Genomic DNA, 15414 nt, shown 5'->3' on the forward strand with positions numbered 1-15414 from the left:
TGTACTATCTGAAGGACAGTGTTTGGCAGGGAGGAGACAGAAAAAGGGACTGAGGATGGAGCCCAAGAAGGGAAAGAGACAAAAAGATGGGCTGGCAAGACTGAGAGGAGGAAGGGACTGACAGAAGTTTGGGTGGCGACAGAGGGAGATGTGAGGGACTGAAACTCACAGAGACACACATTTAGAGACAAACACAGAAAGAGACAGAGACTCAGAGAGAATGAGATTCTCACAATGATCAAGCACCATACAATTTTTTAACTCCTCAACACTGTTTCTTTTTTTTAAATTCAGGTTTTCAAGTCCTAGGTATGTATACATGAAGGCATATTTTGAGGTAGCAGGCATGCATGTAAACATGCACATAAACAAGGCCACAATAACCCCTCCACATGTAGGAAGACGACTTGGCAATTGACTGAATGATAATTACAGATTTTATTAAAGAAAGCAAACAGAAAAAGCCAGTTATGCAACCTCATTTTTGTTCTAAACAAAACTTTTTATTTTCAAGGGAGTAAGTCAATCAAGGGTCGGATAGTTATTAACTGGTGTTTTTCTTTCCATACATATAGAGAGAAACAGTGTTTCATTAAAAATCTTTCCTTGAATGGAATATTGATAACATTACTGGAATTGGATTCCAGACACACACACACTCCCATGTGATTTCAAGTTAAGGATTAATCCCATTAGTATACAGTAAATCAAACCCAAAGCACTATAACCTCCACTTTAAAATGGAAGCAAATGATAATCCGGAACCTAACCAGAAAGTCATTCTTGGCTTTTCTGCGAAGCACTGCGCCATATGGCCCCAGCAGCATTTTCAATCCAGGGAAGAGATAGATGTAAAAGCCTCCTGGGCTGACCACTGCTGCAACTCACAATTAATCTCTGACCATCAGTTTCCAAGCAATCTCAGAAGCATCAATGCTAATCACATTGGAAGCCTTTATAAGAATGTTTAGGCCTTGAAAGGCAAAGCAGGGGAAAAGGTCAGGGGTATTTAACATAACTAAGCAGGGCTGGAAGAACACAACGATAAATAAAAAAAGGAAGACTTATTCAATTTATTGACGTCAGCCTCCCACCACATACTCTTACCATTTTTCTTATTCAATCAACTAGCTGGCCTTTTGAGACTAAATACTCTCAGACACACACAACTCCCAACTGGCAGAAACCGTAATCATAAATAGCAACTATGCAGAAAAAAGAAAACACGACAACAACAAAACACTCCATAGTCAGCTTACCAAGTGGCTCATCAAATTAGGTACTTAATCTTTCATAAACTACATGATAAAGGGGGAGCTTTTGGTTGTTTTTCATTTCTGGAGCACATTCGGAGCGTTTTGCTCTCCAGAGGAAGTAAGACATAGGACAGAGCACTGAGTTTGGGCAGAAGACAATGTTCAAGTCCCACTTCTGTCACAGGTCATTTACTCTCACTGAACCTATTAATACAGAGGCCTCCCCGCTAGAATTTCCCAGATAGAATCAAAGTGAGCTGTCAATAGGCAGCATCAATGGTCACGAATAGTTCTGTTACTGTTCTTTGCTGTTTCAGGCTGAAGAAAACACATCATCCCACTGAGAGGCAAGAGCAGACATCCTGACTGCTGAGGATTCCCTAAAACAATTGTGGAGACTACCCGAGGCTTCACCTGTGTTAATTAATTTCCATTGGTCTGGTGAACATCCATCAGCCAGGAAGACAAGAGCATGCTTGGTTTCAAATCTCCAGCAGACCCACTTAAAATCTTACTTGGTAAAAATGCTACTAGGAAATTGTGAGCTTAAATCCCTCATGGGCACTCTGGACTGGAAGTAATTCTTACAGCTCAAGGATTATTTCTAAGGATAGTTCTAATTTCTGACTAGCCAGGAGGTTAAAAAGTATTAATCTGGTTCATTCAAAAAGAAGCTGAATGGCAGAACGGTTAAGGGACACAGCTTCTAGAGGCTGACTATAACCTGAGTTTGAACCCCAATTATACCAGTTAACTTGCTGAAGTAAACTACCCTCTCTAAGCCTCCAACTCATCTGAAAAATGAGAAAATGACAATATTTAATTCATAAAGATTATATGAATATTAAAAAAATAGCACAGTGACTGGTATGTGGCAAGTATTTAGTGAATATTAGCTGTTATTAAGACATGTTTTTATGCAGAAAAATTCAGATAATGCTGAGTAAGCAGAGGTACTTGGATAGAATAAGTCATTACATTACGTTCAGCTAAAAAACCAATACTCATTTACATAAAATGCTTACATTGCTCTAATCCACATTCCCTTCATTAAGAAAAATGGATTAGCCTCTTTTCCCATCAAGCCTAACATGCTAACACTCAGAGTCAACCAGTTCAGTGTTCAGGATAAATGAACACACACAATGAAAAAGAAAAACAGGATGTCCCAGCATCCTCCTGTCAGAAGTTTAGCTGAAAAACAAAGATGCTTTAAAAATAAAACATCTATTAACATTTAATATAAATTCTGGTTATTTGGTGGCGGGAAAGGGGAAGTCACAAAAGCCAAGGCTTCCCAAGACTTCTTGACTTCTACCTGTCAGTCATCCCCAAACTGTGGTCCATTTTACTGTTGAGAAAAGACAGCTGTCAGTGTTGCACGTGCCCAGCCGTCAAGAGGGCCCTGTGGACTTGTGTTTCTTTTGCAAGCTGAATAGTCAACTGGCGGGGGGGTGGGGGGGTGGGGGGGTAATGATACCGTGTTTACTGGGCTATGATTAGGAAGGGAGAAACTATCCACATTAGCTATTTTGGAAAGGTTCAAAATCTCTGTGGGATTCTACCCTCAAAATTAAATTACAAAAATGGTCTACTCTTTATTAAATTTGTCTTGTGTTCCACTTCTGATGATTGACTTGTTCCTCCTATTTAACCTATTTTTCTTCTGATTATAAAGTAATACATGATCATTACAATAGCAATTTGAAAATATATAGAAAAGGATGAAGAAAGTATGAAACGTGTTTATCTCACCACCCAATGGTAATTATGATGCATTTTCTTGTCAGTCCATTTTCCATGCTCATACATCTATATGTATGGATGTGAACACACAGTATAGTAATAGATACAGAATTGAGATTGTATTCTACATACAATTTTTTATTTCTTTTAAAACATACAATTCTTGATTCTAATCACGGTTTAACTTCTGTTCCCCTTCTTCTGCTTTTTCTTGTTTAACCTGACAGGGAATGTATATTTATAGTTATCCACAGAGAGCCTTAAGCTTTTCTGAGGAAAGGGCCACAAACATTTAACCAAGATAGAGTACTGCAGTTATATGTGAAGAGTTTAAATACTGAATTCTTAATGGGTAAAACTGAATGTCTGGAATTTGCTTTAAAACATTCTAGGAAAAAAGAAAGAGTGGTTGGATAGGTGAAAAAAAGAGCAAAAAAAAAAAAAAAGATACTGGTAGTATTGAGGTTGAGTGATTACAACATGGGTTCACTATACTGCTCTCTTTATTTTTTAGTTATGTTTGATAATACCCATAATATAGTTTTTAAAAAATTACTTTTTTAGAGAAGAGGCCTTCTGATACAAACTTAACTTAGTAAGAAAGTGCACAGTTCTTACCCGCCGCCCAAAAAAGTTTTTTTTTAAAGCCTATGATTAAGCCAAAGAACCTTCTGAGAAAGCTGATAACTAAGACATCAAAGGTTTATCTCAGGGATCATCAAGATTTAACTAGTAGCTGATTATTCATTCTACAGAAACAACTATAAGTGGCCACTGAGACACTAATTCTAAAGCATTATTAATTAGAGCTACTTCTTACCCAAACCAAAAACGAGAATAACAACCCCCAAACCACTGGGATTCTCTTCAGAATTCTGGACAGAAATTTTTAATTTATAGCATCTCTGGCAGATCCTGAGCTGATCAAACATTTATTTCAAATAAACAGGAAAGTTACCTACTCTTTGGAGAATCCTTATTATTAATATAACTAATACACTTCATGGAAACCGATAATTATTACATTTCTACAAAATTATATTTCTACTTTTTTACTTACAGATAAAATTTGACCATCTCCTTGTCTATATTAGAAAAGAAAATCTGTGAAATGCATAGCTCTTAAATACCAGTGAGATTACTTGTAAAGAGAGTTCTTCAATAATTTTTCCAATAAGCAAAAAAATTATATTCAATAGACAGGTTCTTTATACAACTGCAACTGCAGATACCAATGTTCTTTGTTTTCTCTTAATCCTATTCCAAATACTAATGAAATCAAAATCAAAGGTAAAAACAGTTTAATTATATATGGCTTAAAAATAAAACATCTCATAATTCCTAAGAATACAGTGCAGTGTGAAAAGTAAAAGACAACAGGCTGAGATCAAGGAGACTCAGTTATAGTCCTAGCACTCTGCCACTAACCAGTCACTTAATTTCGCAAATGTTTCATCTATAAAATTTATTTTCATTTACTCAACAGAGATTTACTGAAGGCCTGCAATGCAGGAGATTTTGCGGAAACCAGAGGGACCAGAACAGATAAGATCCCCATCCTACTGAAAGGATTAAACAACTGTAACAAAGCAGGGGAGGCAGGACAGTGGGAAAAGCAGAGAACACTAAAGGCACACACATGTTGTACAAACCCAGTAGGTGCCCGGGAAGCCTCTCTCCACCCACCCGCTGGTTCAGTCCATCCCTATCACACTGACTTGCCCTTCTGTCTCCACACCTCGGCTCCCCGCCACCACACTATCCCAGCTACCATCTTCTTTTTCCTGGTGCCTTGCAACAGCCTCCTTAACTGGGTACACTCATACTCTGGCCCCTCTCTACTCAGTTCCCCAATGTAGTCAACAACTTTTCAAAATTTAAATCTCATCAAGTGTACCAGCCTCCCTCTCCCCCACATCAAATCCTTTGATGACTTTCTATCGCCTTAGGATGGCTTCCCCAGCACAGCAGGATGGCCTCCTTGCCTCCACCTAAATCAGCAGCCTCTCCTCTCTCTCCAGGCTGTAGCCACACTGGTGTTCTCCCAGTCCCTGGGCACGCTGTGTCCTTCTTGCCACAGTTCCTTTCTAAATGCTGTTCCCCTGGTCTAGAATGAAATCAACTCTCCTTTCTTCCTCGGTAAAAACTCCTGCTCACTTTTTCATACTTAGTTCAAAAGTTATTTCCTCAAGGAAAGTTTTTCTTTATTAAATTATATCCTTCTCTGTTAAGAGTGTCATGATGCTATGCACTTCTTTAAATAACAGAAGTACATACAGGCTGTTACAGGAACTCAGAGGAGCAGCAAATCTATCCTGAGATTTGCTATGAGAACCATCAGAAATAGTGATACAGGAAGTGAGGTTTGAAAGAAGAATAAAAGCCATGTGGAGGAGAGGAGGCCACAGAAGTCAGAAACTGTCTTGTCCCTTCTCTTGTAGCCTAAAGGAACTTAACATACTGTGGAGAATATTTTAAATGCCACTATACATCTGAACTAAACTAAATGACTAAATACTATTCTCTTAAAATTAGCTAATACATCAATTTAGAAAAACAAATTAAAAGCATGCCCCTTACAAGTGGTATTTACACAACCAAAGAGGATATGATATAAAATGGATACCATCTTGTTGAGATTTTTAAAAAAATCTCTTACTCAGATATTATTTTTCATTGTTCGCTGTTCCACTCATCCTTAGTGTTTCTATGGAGAATAACTGTATATAATAACAAAGATTTTCATTGATATTTTAATGTTTGAAAGCCTCACAAATATTACCCAAGAATTATTACATCTAAAAATATTCTTGTATTCAAATCATCTCCTATGCCCTCATTTTCCAAACGAATAAATAAAATAAAACAGAATAAATGTACTGAAGTGTCTTGGTCTTAATAAAAATTTGTATTACATACTAACAAGCTGAATTTTAGAATTTTTCTCATCTGGAGAGAAGCGTTCTAAATTTTAAGAGGCTAAAAATAACACCTTTTGGGCTCACATTCTATATCACAGCAAAGAATTGTGAATCTATTTCTCCATTGCCTTATGGAGTTGTCAGAAGTGCTGCCCACGTAAAGTTAAGAAGCATTAGAAACAATGACACTCCAGTAACAATGAATCACCCAGTTCTTGGCCTCTAAATACCATTCTCCAATGAAAGGAGAACCAAGGTTCCTTCAGAAAATGATTGATTTCAGAGTTGGAGCATGGAAAACGTAAGATGAGCCTTGAATATCTTGTGATCCCAGAAAGAAAGAAAACACTAAAAAAAAAAAAAAAAGATTGAGGGCTTCAGACACCAATCTGAAGAAACCCTAGTGGCCAAAGCTAGAACAATTTTAACTCCTAGAATAAAATAAATATCCATAAGCCCATTCTGATATTAAAAATTGGAAACAAAGGATAGCTCTTCTTTATGATAGAATTCCCAGTAATAAATGTAGAAGGAAAAGGGAAATAGAAAAATCACAATAGGCAAACACTACAGTAATTCCTGTTGCAGACAAGATCTACCAGTGGATGCTAAAACTACTGGGGAGAAATGTAAGGCAAAATATTTGCCTCGTGTCAACAAAGCTCCCCAAGATATTTATTAATCCCAAAGCAAAAGTCAGTCCCTGTAAAGCGGGAAAACCCAGCAGACACCACCTTAGCCAGGTAATCACCAGCAGGACACATCAACATCAGAAGCCCACCGACATGATGCACTGAGAGGGATACAACATCGGTTCTCTGGTATTTCTGCCCAAAATGCAATGGTCTCTCCATTTTTGTGGGGAAAAAAAAAAAATCAGTCAAATCCAGATGGAAGAACATACTACAAGATAACTGACGAGTAATCTTCAAAAAGTGCCAAAGTCATGAAAGAAAAGGAAGACTACTTAGAAAACTACGGTGGCCCCCCCTTACCTCTGGGGAATCCAAGACTCCACACCGGAGGCCTGAAACCTCGGACAGTACACAACCCTACGTATGCTGTAATTTTTTTCCTACACATACATACTTATGATAAAGTTTAATTTATAAATTAGGCACAGTAAGAGAGTAGCAATAACTAATAATAAAGCGGAACAATTATAATAATATACTGTAACAAAAGTTATGCAAATATGGTGTCTCTCTCAAAATGTCCTATTGTACATATTTAATGCCTTTTCCATCGTAACTAAGCACTCACACACACTGTGGCCATAACTTTTACAGGTCGAGGTGTAACAGCAAAACTAGAATAAATTTCTTTTTCTTTCTTCACAATTCCAAGGATAGAAGATTTGTTCTTACTATAGATCTTAGCAACCTCAGCATATGAGTTTTTTTCTTTAAGTTGAGAATTTTACCTTTTCACTTAAAAGAAGGACTTTATAGCTTTTCTTTGTCGTATCCGAATTGCCATCATCACTGCTCATGTGCTTTGGGGAATTATTAAGTAAAGTAAGGGCTAGTTGAACACAAGCACTGTGATATCTCAGCAGTTGAACTGGTAACCAAGATGGCTACTAAGTGAGTAACAGGTGGGATACGCTGGACAAAGGGATGATCCACATCCTGGGCGGGAGGGAGTGGGACGGGGTACGATTCCATCATGCTGCCTAGAATGATGTGTAATCTAACCCTTATGAACTGTGCATTTCTAGAATTTTCCATTTAATATTTTCAGACTGCGTTTGACTGTAGGTGACTGAAACCACAGAAAGCAAGCCACAGATAAGAGGGACTACTGTAAGCACTACGGGATATTGGGAGGATTCTGGAACAGAAAAATACAACAGAAAAACTGGTGAGATTCAAATAAGGTCTGTAGTTCAATTTAACAGTATTATACTGATACTAATTTTCTGGTTTTGATAATTTTCCTATGGTTATATAGTATAGTTACATAGTAATGTTAACATAAGGGGAAGTTAGGTCAGTTGTATACAGGAATTCTCAGTAGTATTTCTGCAACTTTTTTTTACAAGTCTAAAATTAATTTGAAATAAAGTTTTTCAAGAGACAACAGTAAGAAGGTCAACTAAGTGGCATTACCACACCAATCAACTTTGAAGACAAAAACAGAAGAGCAAACAAAAGTGTGATTTTGCTCCATGACTGCATCTCTTACTTTGCACCCTGTCCACACTGCCCCACCCCTCAGAGGCAGGAGATGGGGATCAGAAGGAGGTAGTGGGGGACATTACACAGAGTCCACTGGGAATGAGGAGCACATATTATAACATTTTCTGAAGGCCCGCTCCTGCCATTAGGGAAGAAAACTCACAAGTCATAGATCCCATAAAGGTAACTCTCCAATGAAAAATAGAGATCGGGAACTGGGGGAGGCTGAAGAGAGGAAAAAATGATATTTAGCTGCCAAAAAGATTTTACAGTGCTTTTGCTTGTGTAAACGATGGAGAAAGTAGTAATATGGGAAAATGGCTAGAATCTGAAACTTTATCAATACCTCCACATTATATTACTTTAGTCAAATAATTTAAACATTCTTTTGTTTTCCTTTTAAAAATATTGCATTAATAAGTTAATCACATCCATAAAAAGTCAAAGTGAACTTTCACTTTTGCTTTTAATCTTAACAGGTATGTTTTTCAAGTCTCATAAGATAGTCAGGTTTGTGACTTTAACTCACACTTTACAGAAAGAAGGCCATGTACTCTGGCTTTAATATTATTTCAGCATACATAGAATATAATGTACAACAAATGTTCTGTGAATAAACGATCACACCGAACAGGCATAAGGAATCCAGGGCGCTTAGAGGGGGAGGACAACCTGACAGGGTGGAAAGATCACGAGCCTTGGAGTAAGACAGACTTGAGACTCAATTCTGTGATGAACTGGCTCCTGGACCCTAAGCAAGTTCTGTAACCACTATGCACTTTAATTATCTTGCCTACAAAATGGCAAAATATCACTTAACTCACAGTATTGTAAAGATTAAATTAGATAATTGTACATAAAATGTTTGGCAAATCATTCAATTCCAACCTTCTCTATTTACTGTGAAAAAGGTGTTCTCTGAAAACATACCGATTGAAGTTAATATCTGGGTAACTAGAATACTCTGATTTCATCTTCGCATTTCTCCGTGGAAATGTGCAGAAGAAAGCATTAGCTAAAAGACTGGCAATCTGTTCCTGTGACATTGTGATGGAATGATTCATCTTCTGTTTCAGGAGCGGTATTGGCTGATAGAGGAAGCAAAAAAATACAGACAAGAGGAGCAATAATTAGTTTAGCAATTTCAAAAGCAGAGGCACCAAATTGCATTTGCTAAATTAAGGTAGGAGTAATTTCAGGCCACTCTTCAATCCTTAAATCAGCAACACTGTTGAAGTCAAGGGCAGTTCATCAAGGATGATTGGAAAAATGTACTTGTTTGACAAAGTGCAGATTTCTAATCAACAATAATGATAGTGAAGAGAACACAAAACATTACTTGTATTAGTGAAAAAACGAGACTACTTTAGCAAGTAAGAAATAAAAACACATTACCCGTGTAATGAAAAATTAAAACAAAGGATGGAACAGAAAAATGTAATGTTGAGCTTAGCTATTACTGCATATGCTACATTCTGCTCACTTAAAGATTATTGGACAGAAAAATTTTTCTATTTCAGTCCTAAATAAAGTGATCTAAGAAAAATAATTCAATAAATAAGTCTTTTCCTTCCAATTCTGAATCACACTTCACACTGACTATTTATAAGACCCGACACTAATTTTATTAAAGCAATTCATGGAACATGTGTATACAGATTATTTATGTATAAATTGTAAGAATATAGGCATTTCCTACATAATCATTCCAAGTCGAGGAAGATGCAGGACATTTTCTCCTCGAGTTTTTTATGTCTGAAATGTCTTCTATTTGTACCAAACCCAAACTGACTGACCGTTTTTTTTTTGGGGGGGGGGGTAATTAGGTTTATTTATTTATTTTTAATGGAGGTACTGGGGATTGAACCCAGGACCTTGTGCATGCTAAGCACAAGCTCTACCACTGAGCTATACCCTTCCCCTGACCTTTTATTTTTAGTATAATCCACAGGACCTGAGTACTGTGTTCAGTAGGTTTTATTCTAGTTTAAATATTCAAACTATACGTTTTTAAAGACATGGTGGGAAAGCCAAAGACCAACTGCCAGTTTACATATCAGTTGTGAAGTTTCAAAATGCTCCAACATAATATTTAGAGAAGCTTTCCTGCTCCCTTCAATAAGACCCAGAACTAAGAATCCCAGATGGTTGCATTAATCTCAAAACAGAACGCAGAGAGACCTGCCCTGATCTTATCTTAGGAATCAGCACTCAAAACAAAACTGAGGAAAGGCAGGCAAGACAAATCAAAACCACAATGTTGGAACAATTAACTTTTCTTATAACTAACAGAAAATATACATCATTGCTGGAATACGGGTTTGCTAGAAAAAGAAAAGGCTAAACCTGCAGTTCAACTATGTCCCTTGGGAGAATACAAAAGTAAACAAACAAGAGAAATGTCAAGAATTTATTTTCACTAGGGTATCCACAATTCTCCCTCCTTTAGGCCTTTGCAATCACCAGCTCTAAGAGGCAATAGAGAGCTCACGTTGATCTTCATTTCTCTTCCTATACACTTCCTTACAACCCAGCAGTGAGTTTAGAAAAAGTGACAATGTGTCAGTGGCTTAAAGCAAAATGTTCTTTGGTTTTAGTAAGAAATGAGTTTTTAACTACCATTTACCAGGTTATCCACAAAAATGATTTTAGGCTTAATGGACTTTAAACACAAATATTTCTTGTTCCCCAAATAACTAAAGAGCATAATTTAAAATATAATAAATTCTTTGTTCTCTTGGTGAGGAAAAATGCCTGAAAGCTCATTCTTGGGGAAAACTAGAGGATATAAATCTTATCCCTGAGCACTCAGCGATGTAAAATAAGAGGCTAGTTAATGTGAACCAAGCTCTTTCAAAAAGTTCATGTCCAAAATTTGTTTCCTTTAACTTCCTTTTTATAAATCTAAAATGTACCTCTTAGATTTGGCCAAGAGAATGTTAATATGATATATCATTAATAACAACATATGCAGTTTAACTTGCCAAAGACATATTTTGACAACAAACTGAAATGTTAACTTTCACAGCAGAGATTTATTTTAGAGGACAGAGAACAAAATTAAAATGTTCTCCCCATTAATACACTAGTGGGAGAACAAAGGTATTTTAAGGCAGGAAAAAAAAGACAGGGAGCCACAAATGTGATTTTGGTTCTACCAAGTGACTTGTTATAGCTTACTAACTTGGATGCTTCTGAATACATATCTTATTCAGTACAATATGGAAACCTCTCCCAAGAATGTGGATAAGAGAAGAAGAGAAAGTGATTTGTGTCTAATGGCTATATTCTGTCAATTATGAACTACACATTGAGTTAATTTCCAGTGAGAGACTTTATTAGGTAAGGAAAAAAGCAAGGAGGAAAAGGAAAAAGAATGAACATAAAAAATAAGCAAGCAAATAATTTCTAATATAAACAACAAGAGATATTTAAAAATATATTTTCTCTGCCCAACAGAAAAGCTTATTTCAGACACAACACATTAATGTAGTGAAATTAGTTACATAAAACTGGAAATATCACAGTAAAATTCTAACAAATATGGCACACTGAAAAATATTCGCTTTCAGTTCCCAATATTCGGACTCAGGCATTTAGATATGTTTTTTGGTTTCCCCGTGACTGTGCCTGTGGTTTTGGGGGTGTTCCAGTGATAGACTGCAATGCATGGGACCATCCTACACATTCAGAAATTGCTCTATCCAGAATGTCCCTAGGGCCCCTGTGGAGCAACAGTGTTAGCAGAAACCTGGCTAGCATCCATGCAGCCAGGGGGCTGGCCCTGGAAATAAGTGATGAAGGCAAATTCAAGCTACTGCCATGAGAAACATGGGGAAGAAAATTATGAACAAACCAATAACCTCTTATGGTTGTTTGAAAATACATCCACACATTCTTTGATATTCCCCGCCTTTGAGAGGCAGAGTCTAATCATCCTTTCCTTGAGTATGAGCTAGATTTAGTGACTCACTTCTAATGAAGAGAAAAGTATGAAAGTGACAGTGTGTGCCTTCAGAAAATAGGTCAGAAAAGGCACTGCCTCTTCCTTGCTTTCTCCTTTGGGTAGCTTTTTCTGGGGAAGTTAGTAACCATGTCGTGAGGATACCCAATCAGCTGAGGGGGAGCCCCAGGGCAGGGAGTTGAGGCCTTCTGCCAGCAGCCATGAGAGTAAGCCAACTTGGACATGGCTCCTCCAATCCCGGTTCAACCTGCAGGTGACTGCAGCCCTGGCTGACACCCTGACTGCGACCACAGGAGCGACCCTGAGTCAGAACCAGTCCGCTAAGCTGCACCCGAACTCCTGATGGAAACTGAGATAATAAATGCTTCTTGTTTTAAACCACTATATATTTTTTTTACATTTAAAAACATTTTGTATTTTTAATTAATTTATTTTTAATGGAGGTACTGGGGACTGAAGCCAGGACCTTGTGCATGCTAAGCAGGCATTCCCCCACTGAGCTCTACCCTCCCTATTAAACCACTAAATTTTTCAGGTAATTTGTTATGCAGCAATAAATAAATAATACATTCCAAAACAAAATAAAATAATACCAGATTCTTTTTCTTTTTAAAAATTAAGAATGTATCATGAGCTCACTTGCTACACAATTCACTACTTTGGGGGAGAGGCAGGGGAAGGGGCAGGTATTAAGCCATTTTAAAGATAAAATGTTCTAAATCCAGTAGTGTGTTTTGAAATAATGACTACCCTTTTTTGTAAAGTTGGAGGCTGTTTAAACAAAAAGAGAAAAAGAAGTCTGAGTAAGCAAATGTCAACACTGTAAACAAGCTTAGAAATTGAAGGCTGCATTTTTAATGTCCTCTTGTGTGTCCTCTCTAGCCTCTAACCTTCTCCTTAATACAGCAAAATCGTCATACTCTGGCAAAAACTGTTTCCCAGCTCCCTCTTCTCTGTCTTTGACCTTGACCATCAGTGTTTAAATGAAATCCAACTGTAAGTCTCAAGAAAGCTACTGGAGAAGTATATTTCTACCAACCTGGGTGCAAATATTTGGCAGACAGAGTGCAATTTTCACCATATCAGGCAAAATGGACTGATACAAATGTTGAGCCTCTGCCTCTTCGAGTACCTGAAAACCAATAAAATATGTTATCAATGACTAATAACCAATGAACAAATGTTTCTTATAAGATTAAATTATATATACTACTTTTCATAGGAAACCGTATGAAGGCATATTTTCAGCATTGCAAAACACGTGTAAAAGTACACCAACATGTGCAGTAAGGAACTTACAAATTCATTTTTAAATTTATATAATTCACCTTAATGCCCCCTGGAAATGAATCTGAGTATCCCAAACATGAAATATCTCTCATATCACATTCACAACTAAATAAAACACTTGCTGATGAAAAGCAGTACATTCTGCCCTTGGTTACATCAGCTAAAAACTACTATACCACCAAGCTTCTACAGGCTACAATATAAGAAATCACCATAAAAGCCACACATTGTTTCAGGGCATATTACATGTGTCAAATCTAACCTTATTGGGTAGTAAACAATGAGGTTTCTGGTGACCTTAGAATTTTCCTTTTCCAGGGACCTTTAGGAAGTTAAAACCACGATTCCCATATCATAATTTGAAATACCACAAAGACAACAATCATGGCCCATTTTTGTCTTTTGTAATTTCCCATCTCTTCAACGCTTTAAAAATTACTTTAGATCTTTTAATCCAATTTCCCTCTAAACATCAGGGTATTTCTTTTAAAATACTGAAAATGAAAACTCTCTTAATTTAGGGATATTTTATATACAGTCAGGATTAAAGTAAATCACGTATCTGTCTGAAATCACATCTGAACTAGACAGACAAGGTCTCAGTTATAATCCAGTCTGATCCTGTCATTATTACAGAGAAAAGAAAACTGAGGCCAAGGAGGTTACCTGATTATCCTAGATTGGAAATGTCAATTAGCAACCAAATCAGAATTAGAACCCAAGTGTTCTTGCCTATACTCCATGGCCCTCCCCACTCCTCTATGTGACCGATGCTTGGGATTGATGACGACACAGACTCTTCACAAATATCTATGGATTCCCTTTGCTACCAGGAGCTAAGATGAAAAAAAGGAATATTCACTTGTCTATCTGCAGCTGGACACAGTACGTGTGTAAATAGAAAAAGTAACACAGATAATTTACATTTACTCTGGTTTTATAGAAAAATTTATTAATTTTATTATAGAAAATAAGAATTTTCTTTATATTAAAGCTCTAAAACCCAAACCTATGCCCACTTCCCTCTTTAAATTAGGATAGTGGAAAACTGATACTCAGAATGAACACAAAGATATTTGCAATTCAGAGAGTTTGGGTTTTAATTAATCACAGGTGTATAGAAGACTAAGCAAGTGAATAATACAAGACAATAATTAACTCTGGGGAAAACAAAAAGTTGTACAAGAGTAGAAAAGGAATCATATCTCAGATATGAATAGTGTTTTTACCACCCTACTAAAAAAGCAAATACTGGTCTAATTGAAATGAATATAATAACTAACAGTGGAAAAGTGGGGAAACAGAAAAAAGGTTGTGTTAGTGGTGATAGGGTTAAGTAAACAATAGCTAAATCATTGTCTTCTATAATGAGAAGTTAATACATTTAAAAAAAGGCTAATGGGTTCAAAGCCTCTTCATTATAAGCTTCTTTAATGCTAATAAAAAAACTAAATTAAAAAAATTATATACAGAAGGCATTCTACTATTTTAGAATTTTAATATATACATTAAAGAGTCCTGCTTTCCTGTACCCAAAGATACATAAAATATATTAACGCATTTATTTAAGTTACACAAATTCTTCTTACTCATAATTTATCTTCTTGCTTTTTACAACATTTTACTTTGAAATAGTTACAGATTCACAGGAAGTTGCAAAAATAGTATAAGATGTCCAGTTTACCCGTCACCCAGTTTCCTTTAATGGTTACCTCTCATATAACTACAGCACAGTACCAAAACCAGGAAATTAACACTGGTACAGTGTGTGTGTGTTGTCCTATGCTATTTTATCATGTGTATGTTTGTGTAACCACCACCAAAATCAAGATACAGAAGTGTTCCACTGCGACCAAAATCTCCCTTGTGCTACTAATTCATAGTCACACTTTCCTTCTTCCAACTATCCCTAAACCCTGGTGAGAACCAATCTCTTTTCCACCTCTGTAATTTTGTCATGTTATACAAATGGAATCATATAGCATGTGTCCTTTTAAGATTGATTTTTTTCATCCAGTGTAATGCCCTTGAGATCTATTCAAGTTGAAGCATGTATC

General features: G+C 36.6%; 1 protein-coding gene across 4 annotated transcripts in view; it reads right to left on the reverse strand.

Moving 5' to 3' along the window:
* The window catches only part of PARG (poly(ADP-ribose) glycohydrolase), a 109338-nt gene that overhangs the window by 50504 nt on the left and 43420 nt on the right, over window positions 1–15414 (reverse strand). For all 4 annotated transcript variants that reach the window (XM_010963507.3, XM_074374379.1, XM_010963504.3 and 1 more), the window contains exons 8-9: window positions 13107–13199; window positions 9034–9191 (exon numbers count right to left, since the gene is read on the reverse strand). In XM_010963507.3, coding sequence (XP_010961809.1) covers window positions 9034–9191; window positions 13107–13199 — 251 coding nt within the window. The remainder of the gene's footprint in view (window positions 1–9033; window positions 9192–13106; window positions 13200–15414) is intronic.

This window comes from Camelus bactrianus, chromosome 11 (assembly GCF_048773025.1).
Source record: "Camelus bactrianus isolate YW-2024 breed Bactrian camel chromosome 11, ASM4877302v1, whole genome shotgun sequence".
Taxonomy (NCBI): Eukaryota; Metazoa; Chordata; class Mammalia; order Artiodactyla; family Camelidae; genus Camelus; species Camelus bactrianus.